Source organism: Cetorhinus maximus, chromosome 21 (genome assembly GCF_964194155.1).
Source record: "Cetorhinus maximus chromosome 21, sCetMax3.hap1.1, whole genome shotgun sequence".
Lineage (NCBI taxonomy): Eukaryota > Metazoa > Chordata > Chondrichthyes > Lamniformes > Cetorhinidae > Cetorhinus > Cetorhinus maximus.
Window position 1 is genome coordinate 86,015,430 of NC_135899.1, and position 18,258 is coordinate 86,033,687.

The 18,258-nt window shown below is 40.7% G+C and overlaps 1 protein-coding gene across 3 annotated transcripts in view; it reads left to right on the top strand.

Moving 5' to 3' along the window:
* mecr (mitochondrial trans-2-enoyl-CoA reductase) overlaps positions 1-18,258 on the top strand; it is a 101,290-nt gene that overhangs the window by 20,892 nt on the left and 62,140 nt on the right. For all 3 annotated transcript variants that reach the window (XM_078567346.1, XM_078567345.1, XM_078567347.1), the window contains exons 4-6: positions 1,460-1,603; positions 10,931-11,033; positions 14,143-14,245. In XM_078567346.1, coding sequence (XP_078423472.1) covers positions 1,460-1,603; positions 10,931-11,033; positions 14,143-14,245 — 350 coding nt within the window. The remainder of the gene's footprint in view (positions 1-1,459; positions 1,604-10,930; positions 11,034-14,142; positions 14,246-18,258) is intronic.

An 18,258-nucleotide genomic window follows, 5' to 3' on the forward strand; every position in this document is an offset into this window, starting at 1 on the left:
ACAGAAACAAGCCTTTCGGCCCAAAAGATCTATGCCGGTGTTTATGCTGCACCTGAGTCTCCTCCCATCTTTCTTCATCTAAACCTATCAATATATCCTTCTAAACCCTTTCTCCTTCATCTACTTACCTGGCAGTGGTATTGTCGCTGGACTAGTAATCCAGAGGCCCAGGGTAATGCTCTGGGGACCTGAGTTCGAATCCCGCCACGGCAGGTGGTAATTCAATAAACAAAAGCTGGAATTAAAAGATGACCATGAAACCATTGTCGATTGTTGTAAAAACCCACCTGCTTCACTAATGTCCTTTAGGGAAGGAAATCTGCTGTCCTTACCTGGTCTGGCTTACATGTGACTTCAGACCCACAGCAATGTTGACTCTTAAATGCCCTCTGAGCAAGGCAATTCAGGATGGGCAGTAAATGCTCCCCTAGCCAGTGATGCCCATATCCCATTAATTAATTTAAAAAACCTAGCTTCCTTTCAAGTTAAATTGACTAATGTAAAAAGTCTAGCTTTAATGAGGGTACTGTGTATATATTTGTATTTTGTCCAAAATGATAGTGAGCAGTATTTTTAAAAATGTGTAAGCATACAATGGTGGTTTAAAGAGGTAAGCATCCCATAATTTGCTATCATTGATTTATTTTCTCTTTGATGATGGTATCTGTGAAAGTACATCATTGGATATTTAAATAACGCATTGCCTTAACTTATCTTAATAGTCTTTAGAAAAACATTTGTAGGAGATGTGACAGTTTATGCAAGAGGTTCTCTTGCTAGATTAATACTTTGAGTAAAGAATTTCCTTTACGACTCAGATTTTTGATACATCTACCCTGTACATGATGTAGGAGTACATAGGAGGAACACTGGAAATATATATCTCTGAGAAGATACAGTACCATTTCAAATTGACGAGCCAAATCTTTCTTCCTGTTTTCACTGTCTCGAGCCCCATATGACATGAGCTTAGAAACTCTCAATCAGCTTCCTCATGGGCTTTGATCCAGAGCAGAAAAATGCATTCGGATTGACACTTAATTTGGTGTACTCTGAGTGGCTGGTATTACTCTGGTGTATTGGTGGGTGCTTGCCTTGGGTTGGGATTAAAGAGTCACTTGAAACAGAATTGATGCATCTTTTTTCTACAGGGTCCTATCCAGCTGAGACTTGACCCAGAAATGCTTGATATTAACACTTACCTAAAATGTTCAACTGTGCTGATACCTCCCCTTTTCCTGAGCACAAAAAAACATTGACAAATGAACCTCCATTAACACTACTCTTAGGATAGAATGAACATTTGTGGAATATATATTTTTTACTCTGAAGCACCCAAAATAGGCAGTAGAGAAAGACTAATTATGGATGCATGTTAATTATTAAAACTAGCAATTTATTTACAAATTTTCACAGTTCTATTTTAGACTCTGCATTTTAAGGTGTGTTATCATTACAGGAACCTGGAGAACAGAAGCAGTGGGCGATATGAATGGCTTTATTAAAGTTCCAAATAACATCCCTCTTCTGTGTGCAGCTACCTTGGGTGTCAATCCATGTACGGCCTATAGAATGTTGTGTGACTTTGAGACATTGAAACCTGGTATGTATACCTTTATAGTTCTAAACTACCAGTAAATCTTGGTAACTAAGATTAATTTAGCAATCCTTCTAGCTACCTATGATTTTAATTGTGATAAAATAATTCTTTAGATGCGTTTATTGGTATTTAGAAGTTGCTTTAAAGGAATACTTCAGCATGGGTCCTTAAACACAAGTTGTTCTTGTGGAAAGTACATGTCTGTATCACATCACGAATGAATCGCTAAAACTAGTGAGGAGGGAAGTGGATACTGGTAACTATGGCTGAGCAAAGATGTGATATATTTAGTGGCTGGTCTCAGAAAAGTAACAACGGTGACATGATCTTTTAAGTGTCCAAGTACTTCTCCGCTATCTGATAATCCCTGCTAGAGGTTGTGCATGTTATGGACTTTGGGCAAGGATAGGAATGCTATGTCAATGGTATAATCCACAGATGAACAGCCTGTTGACACTCGCTGTCATACGCAAAAGGATGGCTACTTGGACAAGGCGCCAGTGGAACTGTAATCAGCATCTATAGGGAAGAAGGGAGTCAATAAGACTTTTTTAAATGGTACTATTTCACCTATGTTCTTAAACTGCAGCATTTCCTTAAAAATACATGTTTTTAGCAGTATCCAGTGCCTTCAGCCATTTCTCAATATCACATGGAGTAAATTGAATTGGCTGAAGGCTGCATCATGATACTGGGGACCTCTGGAGGAGGCAGAAATGGATCAGCCACTCAGCACTTCTGGTTGAAGGTTGCTGCAAATGCTTCAGCCTTATCTTTTACACTGATGTGCTGGGTTCCCCCATCATTGAGGATGAAGATATTTGTGGAGCCTCCACCCCCAGCGAGTTGTTTAATTATCCACCATTCACGACAGAATGTGAGAGGACTGCAGAGCTTAGATCTGATCCGTTGGTTGTGGAATTGCTTAGCTCTGTCTATCGCTCACTGCTTATGCTGTTTGGCATGCAAGTAGTCCTGTGTTGTAGCTTCACCAGGCTGACATCTCATTTTCAGGTATGCTTGGTGCTACTCCTGGTATGCCCTCCTGTACTATCCTTTGAACCAGGGTTGATCCCCTGGCTTTGGTGGTAATGATAGAGTTAGAGATATGCCAGGCCATCGGATGCATTAGCAGTGCTGCCTGTCTTTCATGTTCTGTGCTTGCACTGCCTGTGATCAACATCAGGAAAAGCTTTATTGTAATGTCTTGAGTTTTTTATATTTCAAAATTACACATTTTAGTGAATTTTTATTGAATATGGATGGGAGCAAACGCATTTTTTAGCATCCTACATGTTGTGTTTTGAATTCACATCATTTATGCTGAAGAACAAATTTAATACTTATGGTCTTCTCATCTTAGGCAGTCATTCGGGATTGAGGATGACTTGCTTTCACTCTAGTTCAATGGGTTCTGAGATTGCTGATAAATCCAATGCATGATCTACAGACTTTGCCACATGAGGGGCAGGTGGTGCTTGAAAGGTTGGTCAGATGAAGTGTTTGAAAGTTTGTGCACCCGCTCTGATGCCCCAACTTCTCTTCTGTGTGCTCCTGCTCTCGATGTGTTTGGTGCTTTCCTGAATAAACCCTCCCCATTTTGGTTGGTCACAAGCCAAGGACTCCCATGAGTTGCTTGGAATGTTTGATCTCTTCAGGGATGCTTAGGACATCCATAAAGCGTTTCACAGAACCTTTACAGTGCAGAAGGAAGCCACTCGGCCTATTGAGTCTACACTGGCTCTCTGAAAGAACATTCTATCTAGTCCCACTCCCCTGCCTTACCCCCATGACCCTGCACATTCTTTTCAGATAGCGATCCAATTTCCTTTTGAATGTCTCAATCGAACCTGCCTCCACCACCCTCTCAGTTCGTTCCAGACTCCAACCACCCTCTGGGTGAAAACATTTTTTCCTCTCATCACTTTCACTCCTTTTACCTATTATTTTGAACCTGTGCCCTCTAGTTCTTGATGCTCTCTTGAGTGGGAACAGTTTCTCACTATTTATCCTGTCCATACCTCTCAGAATCTTGAAAACCACTATCGTCTCCTCTCAACCTTCTTTTCGCCAAGGAAAACAGCCCCAACTTCTCCAATCTATCCTCATAGCTACAGTTCTTTATCCTTGGAATCATTTTTGTGAATCTCCTCTGTCCTTTCCCCAATGCCTTCACATCCTTCCTCAAGCATAGCACCCAGAACTGGACAGTACTCCAGATGAGGCCCAACTAGTGTCTTATACAAGTTCAACATGACCACCTCACTCCTGCATTCAGTGCCCCCACTAATAAAGCCCAAGATACTATATGACTACTAACTACTCTCTCAACATGCCCTGCCATCTTCAATGACTTATGGACATATACACGGAGATCCCTTTGTTCCTGCGCCTCCTTTAGAGTTTCTCCTGTCATGAAGCGATATTAATGTGTATACTGTTATTGGAAATTATTTTTATCAGATAGAATTCTGGTGGGGGGCTTGTGTCTAGGTGTGTGTCTTAATTGGATTAAAGTCAGTTAGCCTGGGTGCTTTGATGTATAGTAGTTTTGAGATGTTAATTGGGTGAACCGTAAGGAGAAGGTAAAATGTTCATTTGCATTTGTTGAATAAACCATTCAAGACTGTGGGTAAAATCTTGCACCTAGCTAGAAGAAGCCAAACAATATGTTTATTTTTTTCAGCTTACTAATAAAATTGGTGCTATTAAAGAGGCTTTATTGTTAGAAGAGCTGAAGTTCAAAAGACCTAGTGATACAATGGAAAATTTACATTCAAAGGGAAAGCTTGGTATATAAAGAAGGGAGTTTGTGTGCGTAAGGTAGAGACATTCAAGACCTAACCAGCCTGTACGCCACCAACCAACTTGTAAAGGAACCTCATTTGGAATTCGTACGGTCAAATGTGCTTTGCCAGCAAGTTCTGCCGAAGGGCCATGTAGGGTCGAAACGTTAACTGATTTCTTCTCCGCCGATGCTGCCAGACCTGCTGAGTTTTTCCAGGTAATTCTGTTTTTGTTTTGGATTTCCAGCATCCGCAGTAGCTTTTAGCTTTTTGTTTTTATCTTTGTGCTTTGCCTGGTGTCTATTTAAAGTCATAAAAACAAAAAACTACTGCGGATGCTGGAAATCCAAAACAAAAACAGAATTACCTGGAAAAACTCAGCAGGTCTGGCAGCATTGGCGGAGAAGAAAAGAGTTGACGTTTCGAGTCCTTATGACCCTTAAGCAGAACTGAGTAAAGTTAGGAGAGGGGTGAAATATAAGCTGGTTTAAGGTGTTTGGGGTGGGTGGGGGGGGAGTTGTGAGCAGTTGCAAGCAGTGATAGGAGCAGATAATCAAAAGATGTCACAGACAAAAGGATCAAAGAGGTGTTGAAGGTGGTGATATTATCTAAGAAAATGTGCTAATTAAGAATGGATGGCAGGACACTCAAGGTACAGCTCTAGTGGGGGTGGGGTAGAAAGACTGACAGGGTATTACAGTTATAGATTTAAAAATAATGGAAATAGGTGGGAAAAGAAAAATCTATATAAATTATTGGAAAAAACAAAAGGGAGGGGGAAGAAACGGAAAGGGGGTGGGGATGGGGGAGGGAGTTTAAGATCTAAAATTGTTGAACTCAATATTCAGTCCAGAAGGCTGTAAAGTGCCTAGTCGGAAGATGAGGTGCTGTTCCTCCAGTTTGCGTTGGGCTTCACTGGAACAATGCAACAAGCCAAGGACAGACATGTGGGCAAGGGAGCAGGGTGGAGTGTTAAAATGGCAAGCGACAGGGAGGTTTGGGTCTTTCTTGCGGACAGACCGCAGGTGTTCTGCAAAGTGGTCACCCAGTTTGCGTTTGGTCTCTCCAATGTAGAGGAGACCGCATTGGGAGCAATGAATGCAGCAGACTAAGTTAGGGGAAATGCAAGTGAAATGCTGCTTCACTTGAAAGGAGTGTTTGGGCCCTTGGACGGTGAGGAGAGAGGAAGTGAAGGGGCAGGTGTTACATCTTCTGCATGGGCATGGAGAGGTGCCATAGGTGGGGGTTTGAGGAGTAGGGGGTGTTGGAGGAGTGGACCAGGGTGTCCTGGAGGGAACGATCCCTACGGAATGCCGCCGGGGGGGTGAAGGGAAGATGTGTTTGGTGGTGGCATCATGCTGGAGTTGGCAGAAATGGCTGAGGATGATCCTTTGAATACGGAGGCTGGTGGGGTGACAAGTGAGGACCTATCATGTTTCTGGGAGGGAGGAGAAGGCATGAGGGCGGATGCGTCAGAGATGGGCCGGACATGGTTGAGGGCCCTGTCAACGACCGTGGGTGGAAAACCTCGGTTAAGGAAGAAGGAGGACATGTCAGAGAAACTGTTTTTGAAGGTAGCATCATCAGAACAGATGCGACGGAGGCGAAGGAACTGAGAGAATGGGATGGAGTCCTTACAGGATGCGGGGTGTGAGGAGCTGCAGTTGAGGTAGCTGTGGGAGTCGGTAGGCTTGTAATGGATATTGGTGGACAGTCGATCACCAGAAATTGAGACAGAGAGGTCAAGGAAGGGAAGGGAAGTGTCAGAGATGGACCATGTGAAAATGATGGAGGGGTGGAGATTGGAAGCAAAATTAATAAATTTTTCCAGGTCCCGACGAGAACATGAGGCAGCACCGAAGTAATCATCGATGTACCAGAGAAAGAGTTGTGGGAGGGGGCTGGAGTAGGACTGGAACAGGGAATGTTCCACATACCCCATAAAGAGACAGGCATAGCTGGGGCCCGTGTGGGTACCCATATTTAAAGTCTTTGGGTTACTGTTGCCTTAGTGGAGATTTACCTGGGGGTGATTAATTTGGGGATTTGTTAAAAGTTATTATAGTAGTAATTTGTAGTCATGTTTATATATTTAATTTGTTGTTAAATTAATAAATGTTTAATTTAGTTTTATATAAAAACCATGAGACTCTTTGGTCTTATTCCAACTGAATTCAAAGTCTGCATCTCGAAATTATAAATTGCAAAAATGGGTTATGACAGTTGTTTCAAGTTTCCGTCTGGGATTTGAACAATTCAGCCTTTATCAGTGGCGGTGTCATAATACTCCCTTTATTTTATACTGTCTCTCCATATTCTTTCTGCCAAAATGAATCGCTTCACACTTCTTGGCACCAAACTTTATCTGCCTCCTATATGCCCAATCCACCAACATGTCTAAGCTCTTTTGAAGTTCAAGACTATCCTTATCACAGTTGACCATGTTTCCAATCTTCTTTTCATCTGCAGATTTTGAAATCATGCCCTGACACCAGTCTCGGTCTTTAATATATATCAGGAAGAGCAAGGGTCCCCTGGGGAACTCCGCTACAGACTCCCCTCCAATCTGAAAAACAACCACCAATCACCATACTCTGTTTCCTGTCACTCAGCCAATTTCTTATCCAAGTGCCTACTTTCTCTTTTAATCCATGAGCTCGAATTTTTCTCACAAGTCTGTTGTGTGGCAAATTGCCTTTTGAAAATTGTTACGATGCCAACTTATGTTACCACTGGACAAGACAGATCCCAGGGTGGTACTTGGGTTGATAGATCCTAACATTTTTTTTAGAAATGTGGAAGGTGGCTACTGAACAGAGTCACAGGAGTCAGCTGATGAACTTTTAACAAAAGAATAAAACATTTATTAAACAAGGAAAGATGAACTATATTACAACGCTCTTTCACCCACACCTATACATTTATAGACATATACAGATTTGTAAGGATAACACTAATTACAAAAGCTATCTTATGCTCCCATATTCACATTAAGTACATTGTCCATGTAAACCAAAAGGCGACCTGTGGTCAGGCACACCACACTCTGAAACCAAGTGACAGATGCTACCCCAAACAGATGCTGATCCCTCATCAACTCCTGCAGACTCTTGTCACACCATGAGCCAACCGTCTTTCACATGAGAGATTCCAATTTCCACTCTCTAAGATAAAAGCAAAAAACTGCGGATGCTGGAAATCCAAAACAAAAATATAAGTACCTGGAAAAACTCAGCAGGTCTGACAGCATCTGCGGAGAGGAACACAGTTAACGTTTCGAGTCCGTATGACTCTTCAACAGAACGAGTCATACGGACTCGAAACGTTAACTGTATTCCTCTCCGCAGATACTGTCAGACCTGCTGAGTTTTTCCAGGTATTTTTACTTTTGTTTTTGTCCACTCTCTAAGAACTTGCTTTGGAATCTTCTCCCAAATGACTTTCTCCAGGACGCCTTCCACAAGGGTCCACCTCCAGGGTTTCGAACTCTCCTTCCAATGTTCTTCTCCCCCCTGGATCGCCACGTGCATTCAAGCTTCCTACATGCACTCTTCCTTTAGCTCAGAAGAAAGGTCATACAGACATGAAATGTTAACTCTATTTCTCCCTCCACAAATGCTGTCAGACCTGCTGAGTTTTTCCAGTATTTTCTCTTTTTATTTAAGATTTCAGGCATCCACAGTATTTTGCTTTTATCCAGAGATATTAACGCCATCTTATTTATATCCTGGCATAGCCTGTAGTAGACTGTCATTTGAATATGCTATCATTGTCATAATGAGCTTCTCCATGTTTATTTCATATAAGCAACCAGAGTTATGATATAAAATTTAGCAACAACAAACAATGGCAATAAGGATAATTTGGTATTGTGAATCCGTTCAACCAAAAAATAATAATAATGGAGTGGGCTGTCACCAACAAACTTCTCTGGTCAATGTGCCACAACCAAACCAATCCCTAGGAAAAACAACCATTTGCATTAACTGTTCTTTTGTTTTGAAATTTGAAGCAGACATCATGTATTAAAGCCAGCTTTCAAACCCACTATAATGGTGCATAGATACCTAGTTTGAAAAGTTCTTAATTATCAAGGAAAGCTAGAGAGCTGGAGCTTTTTACTTCAGAAAAGTGACTTTGAGGAGATATGATTGGTGTTTTAAAATTAGCGAAAAGGTTGGATTCAGTGCAGTTGGATCAGTTATTTGAACTGGATACTGGAAATAGGATCAGGGACAAAAGTGTAGAGATAGGCTAGGTGCTAGGAATACTTATTCCACAGACTCATCTCCAGTCGCTCAACATTCCAGAGACTCGGCAGTAATTCATCTACATCAAAGAAAGGCTTAAGACATAGCAAAAACTAACTACTACTAGGGTTATAGGGTAAAAAAGCAATTAAGACAGATCACAGAATTATTACAGCACAGAAGGCCATTTGGCCTATCGCGTCTGCACTGGCTGTCTGAGTGAGCAATGCACTTAGTGCTGTTCCCCCACCTTCTCCCCTTAACCCTGCCTAGTCTTCCTTTTCAAATAATAATCCAATTCCCTCTTGAATGCCTTGATTGAGCCTACCTCCACCAAACATTCAGGCAATGCATTTCAAATTTTAACCACTCTGTGGACAGGTTTCTCCTCATGTTTTGCTTCTTTTGTCAATTACCTTAAATCTGTGCCCCCTCAAACTCGATAAATGTGTCCACTTAAAGGCCAGGGCTACACAAAGAATTGAAGTTCTGAGCCAATTTTTGGACATGTTTCACACAAAATTGTCTTTTAATAATAAAATGGAGTCCTTGATACAGAGTGGAACTTGAACACACTCTGGCATAGCATAGCTTCTCTAGCACTCATCATGTTACAACAAAGAGACTTTATCATGTTTGATTACAGGTTTGTTGTAGGAAGTTTGCATAGAGCACATGCTTGTAAATTTTCAGTCAGAAGAAAAGAACATGAAATGAATATCCATTTATATCCTTTTATTTTGTGTATATACTGGGACATTTGGAAATGTAAGTAAAATAGTCCAAGAAGCACAATTATTTCAAGGTTGCCTATTTTTCCATTAAGCGCATTCATCCAACTGAGAAGAGAAAGTTCTTACTTTTACACAAAGCCAAGATGAAGAGTTTTCCACTGATATAAGTAAATTATTTGTTTTGGTTTTTACAGCAAAGCATAACTATTGGTGTCTGACTATCTACAAGACAAATTTGAATAGCGATTCAGCAATGGGTAATATTTGAAATGCAAACATTACCTGAAGAAAAAATTGAGCTTCAATCCTCTCATTCCTGAAGCATTGTAGGAAATAGAGCAACTTTAGCCGCATCTTCCGAGACCAACAGTGATAACTGTTGATAAGTCTATTAATTTAGTAGACACGTGAGACAGCTTAGTCGGTAAATTTTATTATTTTCTGACGTGTGGTTTTTATGTTTTGGGCATTGGAAATTGGTGGAGGGAGGTGGAATGGACAAAGGGGCTTTAATTTTTTTTGGTGGGGGTGCTGAAACTTGATTGGGTAGCTCTCTTCCATTCTTCACTGGCAGGTCCTCTTGAGTAATCAGTGAGAATTGGTTGTTTTTATAAAATGTCAATAATTTCACACTGGTTGTCTTCTGATTACTTCGCTTACTTTTGGTTTGTACATTCCTACCTTCTCCATTCCGATTTTACTTGAGTGAATGGATAAAATATGACAAAAAGTCTCAGGTAAAATTACCCCCTCTGTAATAGGATTATTGCTATATCCATATGAGAGAGAGATTGTCTTTGACTTGATCGTTTCTCTTTAAGAAAGAAAGACTTGCATTTATGTAGCACTTTCAACAACCACCGGAAATCTCCCAGTGCTTTACAATGAAATACAGTTTACCCAAGTGGCCAGTATTCAGATGTGAGCTTAATCATTGAGTGTTAGCAGGAAATTTAAGAATAAGAAGCATTGCAACTTAATCTCATTCCTCTCCTCACTTGACATCCCATTAATGCATAATTCCAACAGGGGTTGCTGAACAGTGATCGTAATTGACAACTCAGGCTGATTTTCCTCTCCCAAAGTGAGGGATGTTGACACCAATTGTAGCATCCTTGACTGAGATGGGCATAATTGAATCAACAATGTTCCTGTATGGCTCAGTGACAGTAGGTGAGCCTGCTGAAACACCTGGGAGCTTGAAATTTTAAGATTTTAATTCTTAAAATCCATCTTATCTGTGGTGTTATTGTTGTCTATCCCTTCAAGATTTTGTAATATCAACAGAACAATGTTCATCTTTTTCTCTCTCCTCCCCCCCCCCTTTTTGTTTGTGATTATCCATCTGAATCTCCAGATGCCTAATTTCCAGACCCAATAGCTTTGAAGCTTAGGGGAAAAGGTGTTACATTTGATCAGATTCTGCTACATCAGATATACATGGCAGGTATAGCACATTGGAATTTGAAATCATATTTTGTGCAGATACGATCACTGCGTGTAGTTTTTGAATCATTTATGAAAGATGGTGCAGATCTGTCACACTCTGGTGTTTTACAGGTGACTCTGTGATACAGAATGCTGCAAATAGCGGTGTGGGCCAAGCAGCAATTCAGATAGCCAAAGCTAGGGGACTGAAGACCATTAATGTTATCAGACAGAGGTGAGTGTTGGGCAAAGTTTTTCTCTGCATATACTTGGAAGAACTGAACTGATTGATCAAGTGAAATTATAGTTGGAAAGGGCAATCCATTTAACATCATTTCAACACATTAGGTATTATGTCAGGAGATGGATCCAAAATTTCAAGCATCAAGTGCATTTTAATTTACTTGCTTCCTTCAGAATCAGCACAGCTGTTGCATTAGTGAGAAGAGCTTGAAAGAATGAGATTGCGTCCATTAACTCAAACTTCATAGGTCTTTTCCTCTCTCCCTATAAACATTATCAAATCAGGTAAGACCACAAAATAGGTACAAGTGAGAAAGCTCAGATATTTAACAAAAATTCATAGGCCAGGATTTTCCCCTCGACGATTTCATCCTGGTCCCTTTAAATTTTTAGGAAGGCAGGCGGACAGCGAAATCAGCTGTCCGCCCGCCGACCTGTCAATGGCCAATTGAGGCCATTGACAGGCTAATTAAAGTAATTAAAGACCTGCCCGGCCAACCTTAAGGCTGGCGGGCAGGCCAGGAGCCCCAGCGGGCTCCAGATTATTCATGAAACTTCATCCACTGGCGGGATGAAGTTTTATGTCCGTTTTGTAAAAAAGTAATAAAGTTTGTGTTTTTTATTAACATGTCCCATCTCATGTGACATTGTCACATGAGGGGGACATGTTAATTTTTTAATGTTTCTATTTTTACGCTTAACTTACCTGTCACGAATCTCCCTGAGGCAGCACTTGCGCATGAAAGAGCGCACTTTGACAGATGGGGAATCCCCCCCCCCCCCCCGGAACAGGAAGCGCATAGGAGCAGCTAATCTCCACACTGCTGAGCAGGCCTGGGTCAGAAGTCCGGGCAGGTAATGTGGAGCTCAAGTCCAAGATAAGAAAATGGGAGTGGACTGGCAATCGAAATGCCACTGCAGGAAGATTAGGCCCTTTATTTTGGAGGCAAAGAACAGTATATCCTAACCAACAAGATTCTTCAGAGTGGAGGAATAGAGAGATCTATGGGTATAGATTCTTGTTTATTTTAAGGTATTATTGCAAGTGTAAAAGCCATAAAAGGGTAAATTGTATTCTGAATTTTATGGATAGGGGCATTGCATTTAAATGAAGGAAGGAATGCTGAATATGTGCATGATATTAGTTGGAGTATTTTAAACAGTTTTGAGCATCCCATAATGGGAATTTATAACAATGAACCATTTTTAGCTATATTTGATTATGGCTGATTCATCAGCCTGTAAAGAATATACATTATACTAGAGTTTGGTGATGGTATTAATATGTGTGTAATTTGCTACAGTGGGACAAATTGTAATTTCCTGTAATGTCAGGTTGATGAAAGTATTCAGATCAATGAGACCAGCCCATTCATTCAATTCAAATGCTCCATGTGGTTGACATCCTGGGATTCTTATTAAAGTAATAGATTTGTGATAACTATATATCTATTATAGACTCAAGTTAGGTTTGTGAGAAGAGATATGCTATGGTTATTTGTAGCTCCTATGGATTAATAAGTTAATGAAACTACAGTTGGCTGCAACCATTTTGGGGAAAGCAAGATACCATGTTAAAATGATATCCCTCGTTATCTAGACTTGCACATGAAGAATGGCAACCTGAGCAAAGTATCACATGACTTCAGGAAAGAAGGGGAGGAAAAAATTGTCAAGCAGGACTAGAGGCGTTTCAGTCAGTGAATGTAGCAAAAGTTGTAAGTTTGTTATTGGAAATTTTGCTTAAAGTCCCATTCCTGTGATACCAACACTTGTTTCTATTCTAACATTTTCAAGGGCTTAGTTGGAAAAGCAGCACTGCACTTCTAGATAATGTTTTGAAAAAAAGGTTGCTTCTACATGGCTCCAAGATTAACTTCAATAATTATTTTTGGGCCATAATTACGCTCTTAAATGAGACTTCTGCAGCATGGGCCCCTGTACATTGCTTGATGGAGCTATGATGAGTGTGTTTTTCAATGGACAGGATCTTCCGGTCGGTGAGTGGGGGCGGGGCCCGCTTGCCGACACGGGATGACGTTGAGTGGAACTCCCGACATCACCCCGCGTCATTTCCATTTTCAGGTCGGCAGGGCGCAGACAACCTGTCAACGGCCTATTGAGGCCATTGAGAAACAAATTAAAGTCATCAATGGACCTACCCGTCCATCCTTAAGGTAGGCGGGCAGGCCAGGAGCCCTGACGGGCTTCAGAAAAAGTATGAAACCTCATCCATGGGCGGGATGAGGCTTCATGAGGGTATTTAACTTTTTAATAAAGGTTTCAATAAAAGTTATGGACATGTCCCAAATCATGTGACAGTGTCACATGAGGGGACATGTCAGGAAAATTTTTCTATCATTTATGTTGCAAATTTTAATTCGGAGCCAATCTCCCTGAGGCAGCACTTCTGTGGGAGATCTGTGCGCTCTTTCGTGTGCATGCGCAAAAGAGCCCACTCCTGACTGAGGGAATTCCCCTGCCCACACAGGGAGCGCATAGCGCTTCCTGGCGGATGTCACGCTGGGCGGCCCTTAATTGGCCTGTCCACGTAAAATGGCGGCATGCCCCCAACAGGGGGTGCCGATCAGAGGTGTGCCAGCCTGCTCCCGCACTCTTTTCTCCGCCCCCGCGCCCCCCAAATGGGGGAGGGGGGGGAATTTTTCCCAAGGTACACCATTTGTAAACCAGTGCTTTTGAATATTTTCAAAACTACCGAATATTTTATGGTATCCTTGTCACATGTACTATCCTCACGATGAGTTTTCATTGCTTTTCTTAGGAGAATATTATTAGTGCTGTGTTACCTTGAGTGAAAGCGAGATCAGAAACAAGTTTTAATTTGTAATAAAAACAGAATTACCTGTAAAAACTCAGCAGGTCTGGCAGCATCGGTGGACCTGCTGAGTTTTTCCAGGTAATTCCGTTTTTGTTTCGGATTTCCAGCATCCGCAGTAGCTTTTAGCTTTTTGTTTTTAATTTGTAATGTTCAGGTGACAGTGAAAGCTACATTTAGCCAACCTCTACAAAGCACAACAACATTGAAAGCTTTACTAAAATCAATTTTTAATCTTTTTTCACCTTTTGATGTTTCTTTCTAGACCAGACCTCCAGCAGTTGACGGACAGCCTGATGTCATTGGGAGCTGACTATGTGATCACAGAGGAGGCACTCAGGAAACCAGAGATGAAAGAATTATTTAAGGTAACTTTTGGATAAATTTCAATTTCTATTGCCATGTTGTACTAACCAATCAATAACTGTAAGTTTGGATAATATCATAGGGAACAAGGCTGTGGTTTTGTCTGAGTAATTGTTTCTAATAGTTCAGCTAGTTGTCTTTACTGTTTTACTGCACTAAATTGCAGGATGTAGGCAGGCATATATATTGTATACACTTTCTTTTTTTGAGTTGATTGTTGCAACGAGTTTGAGCTTGCAGAGGAGGACTGGGCAAGGTTGGAACCAGCGAGCCAGTAAACAAATGCAGGAAAAGCTGGCATGAAAAATAATGCAAGTGCTGGGAGATTGAAACAGGAAAATGGAGCTGGGTATTGGTATCTGTGGAAACTCATTTCAGTTTGAAGAGTGTTATTCAAGTTGACTAGAATTTATCACTCACCTAAAATGTTGTTTCTTGCTTAAAATGGGAGACCATGTTCTTTCCCTCTAATATAGTTTCCTGGAGTTCAGTTACAGTTAGCAGACCCAAGGTGTTACAAATTTAAGTTTGCTGAAGTTACCTTCCATAGTTCACAAGTTTCTATAAGCAATCTGTTCAACAGCTATTTGTACTAAAGGGTGATTGGGGGTGGGATATGACACCAGTGTCTCCTTGTGACCTGAACCAGATGTTTGTTGTTCGCACATGTACTTCTACAATCCCTTGGCAGACCAAGAAAACACATGGTGAAGTGTGACTAGAGGAAATAATCATGATTAAATTCACTTAGTTGGATCAGCACCTCTTATCTTGGCATAATGATATGCCTTCTTCATGTCACTGGGCCATCTTTCTTGACTTGAACAAGATGTTTTCTAACTGTTTTTTCAGCATTTCTGATTTTCTGAACTTGTCTAAAGTTTTCACATCCTTTAAAAGCCTGACTGCCCTCATAGTCTTCTCAATTCAAAAAACACCTCTATTTATCTCTCTTCAACGATGGACAGAAATCAATGACATTTCCACACAGAGAATAGGAGATATTCTTCAATTATCTATACAAGAGCCCTTTCCTCACCACATTCCCTCCTCTGATGTTAGTCATTAGTTGTTTGTTAAACAAATGAAATGTATGTGTTTACGCCAGGAACAGGTAAAAGAGAAATGGTAAGCAGTAAAATGGATCACAAAAGTGTGAATGCATTACCACCATCCTGACCACAGCATGAACACGATATCCCATTGAATAAAAACAAAAAACTACTGCGGATGCTGGAAATCCAAAACAAAAACAGAATTACCTGGAAAAACTCAGCAGGTCTGGCAGCAGTTGAAGGGTCATGAGGACTCGAAACGTCAACTCTTTTCTCCGCCGATGCTGCCAGACCTGCTGAGCTTTTCCAGGTAATTCTGTTTTTGTTTTGGATATCCCATTGAATGTTGTATCCACCAGTTAATGAACAGAACATCAGCTGATTCATCCCCCTCTGCGACCCAAATATGATAGGCAGCACACCTCCATAGCCTTGCCCCCTTCTTATCTCTGTAACTTCCTCCAGCTCCAGAACCTGCCAGATTCTGGCTTCTTGCCCATCCCTGATTTTCATCGTTCCACCTTTGGCAACCGTATCTTCAACTGTTTAGGCCTTAAGCTCTGGATTTCCCTCCCGAGCCGCTTATTGATTTAAGCAGGTTTGCTAAATCAAATTGAGGTAAAAATTCCTGTAGTGTGGGGGTGATAGAGAGAGTGAAAGATATTTATATCTTTAAAGAAAGGTGAAATTTAATACATAAGTGTAGGTAACGTGTCAATTATGAAGATGTGTGAATAGTGAATGAGAGATTGTTTAGTTGGAAAATAGTCTGAACATTTTGCTTATTTTCAGTATGCATTTCAGAACGGATGATTACCATACTAGATGTTCCTAGACTAAATGCGAGAATTTGTGATGTGATTTTTTTTTAAATTAGGTGCATCAGGCTTTTTGTTGAATGGTTCTTGCCAACCAAGTATGCACAGATCATTCTTTACAGGCTGGCAATAAAGCTGGAAAGAATTCTAAACTTTGGTAAGGTTGACTTGGTAGCTTCAAGCACATACATGGCATAGTTTTACTAATTTATTGCTCAGAAAAATTTGCATTCAGCCTCTCAAGATCTGCCATTCGATTAGATCGCAGTTGACCTGTACCTCAATTCCATTTACTCACCTTCACTCCATCTCCCAGTATACCCTTACCCAACAAAAATTTAACAATTTCAGTCTTGAAAATTTCAATTGGCACAGCAACACAGCCTTCTGGAGGAGAGAATTCCATATGTCCATCATCTTTTGTCTGAATAATTTGCAAGGCACTCCCTAATTTACATTAATTATCAGTGCTGCTGTTTGCAGCCTGCTTTTAGCCTATCGGATATGTTTCCTTTTTTAACCTTTTAATGTCTTATTCAACCTCGTATCAACTAAGATCTTTTTTCGATTGAGATGTTATCAACCGTGATGTACAAAAATGTGATTTAAAATTAACCAGAAGGCACCATTTTTATTATAAGAGGAAGGAGCTTGCTTTGCACCTGTTGACAGTACATACATCAACATGATAATGGGATACAATGCTAAATCTGTTGCCAACACCCTTATTAAGATGTAACAGTGATAATTATTTTGGATTCCTTGCTTCCAATCGATTGAAAATAAATTCATGACTCCACTTTCATCTACAATCCCAAACATATCAGTTAAATTTAAAGGGCAGAATTTTAATTAAACTTAATCAACCACTATTCTCAATTAGAAATTGCTTTAAAATACTGACACGTGAACTGACCTGAAAATGTACAGGTACATTCCCCAAATTCCACGATCTGGGTAGCACTACATTTCCGTGCAGTCTTTCACTGAGGAGAGAGCTGTCCCACTGTGAACTTAATGCAAATGAAACAAATTATTTCTTCACAGCAGCATAACACAGCAAAGAAAGCATTGTCATGCTGGGTAACTACTGTATATTAACTTAATTACATGAAAAAGTTAGGCAAACAAGCCAAAAATGCTGTATAGCATTATTTCACCGCTTCCCTCTTTTTTCCTGAAGACATTGACACATTCAGCCGTGTCAGCAATGGTTCAATTGGTAGCACTCTCGCCTCTGAGTCACAGGGTTCCGAATACAAATTCCACTTTGGACATGAGCACAGAAATCAAGACTGACACTCCAGTGTAGCTCAGAGGGAGTGCTGCACTGCTGGAAGTGCCTACTATCTGCCTGCTTGGGTGAATGTTAAGGCATGACACCATTTTGAAGAAGAGCAGGGAAGTTATCCTCAGTGTCCTGGCCATTATTTATTCCTCAATCACCATCAGAAAAAACAGATTATCAGATCATTATCACATTGGTCTTTGTGGGAGCTTGCTGTGTGCATATTGGCTGCCACGTTTCCTTCATTACAACAGCGATTATACGTCAAAAGTGCTTAATTGGCTATCAAGTGCTTTATGACATCTGATGAAAAGCGCTTTATAAATGCAAGTCTTTCTTTTCTTTTGTTGAGGCAGGTTCCACAGGTGCCGGCAGCATTCTGGTAATTAACCATGTGCCATTTTTTTCCACCGTGCAAACCTCAACGGTGAGTGCCCATCCTGGTTGCCAGTGGTGGGGGTAGCATCATACCTGAGCCCAATCCTCAACAATTGTGCTGTCCACAAATAGCTCTTCTCGACAGGTGAACTCTGGTAATTTTTCATCAGATCAGCTAATGCAACACTGGCCAGAAGTGGAACCATCATAATCTGTGTGACTCAAAGGTTTTGACGTGGTGATAAGTGTTTTTCTTCCACAAGTATGTTGATTTAAATATGTTCATTCCGGCAAGGGGTTGTTGGAGCGAGTGTACCAGCTCCCTTTCTGTCCTGAGAGTAAGAACCAAAAATGTTAATTACTAAAATGTTTCATCATGTTCTGTATCCACCACAAAGAAAACTTGTGTTTATAGTAGTAGTGCATTTATAAACACTTGTGATGTGCTGAATTCTCTGTAGGATAGTACAAGAAAT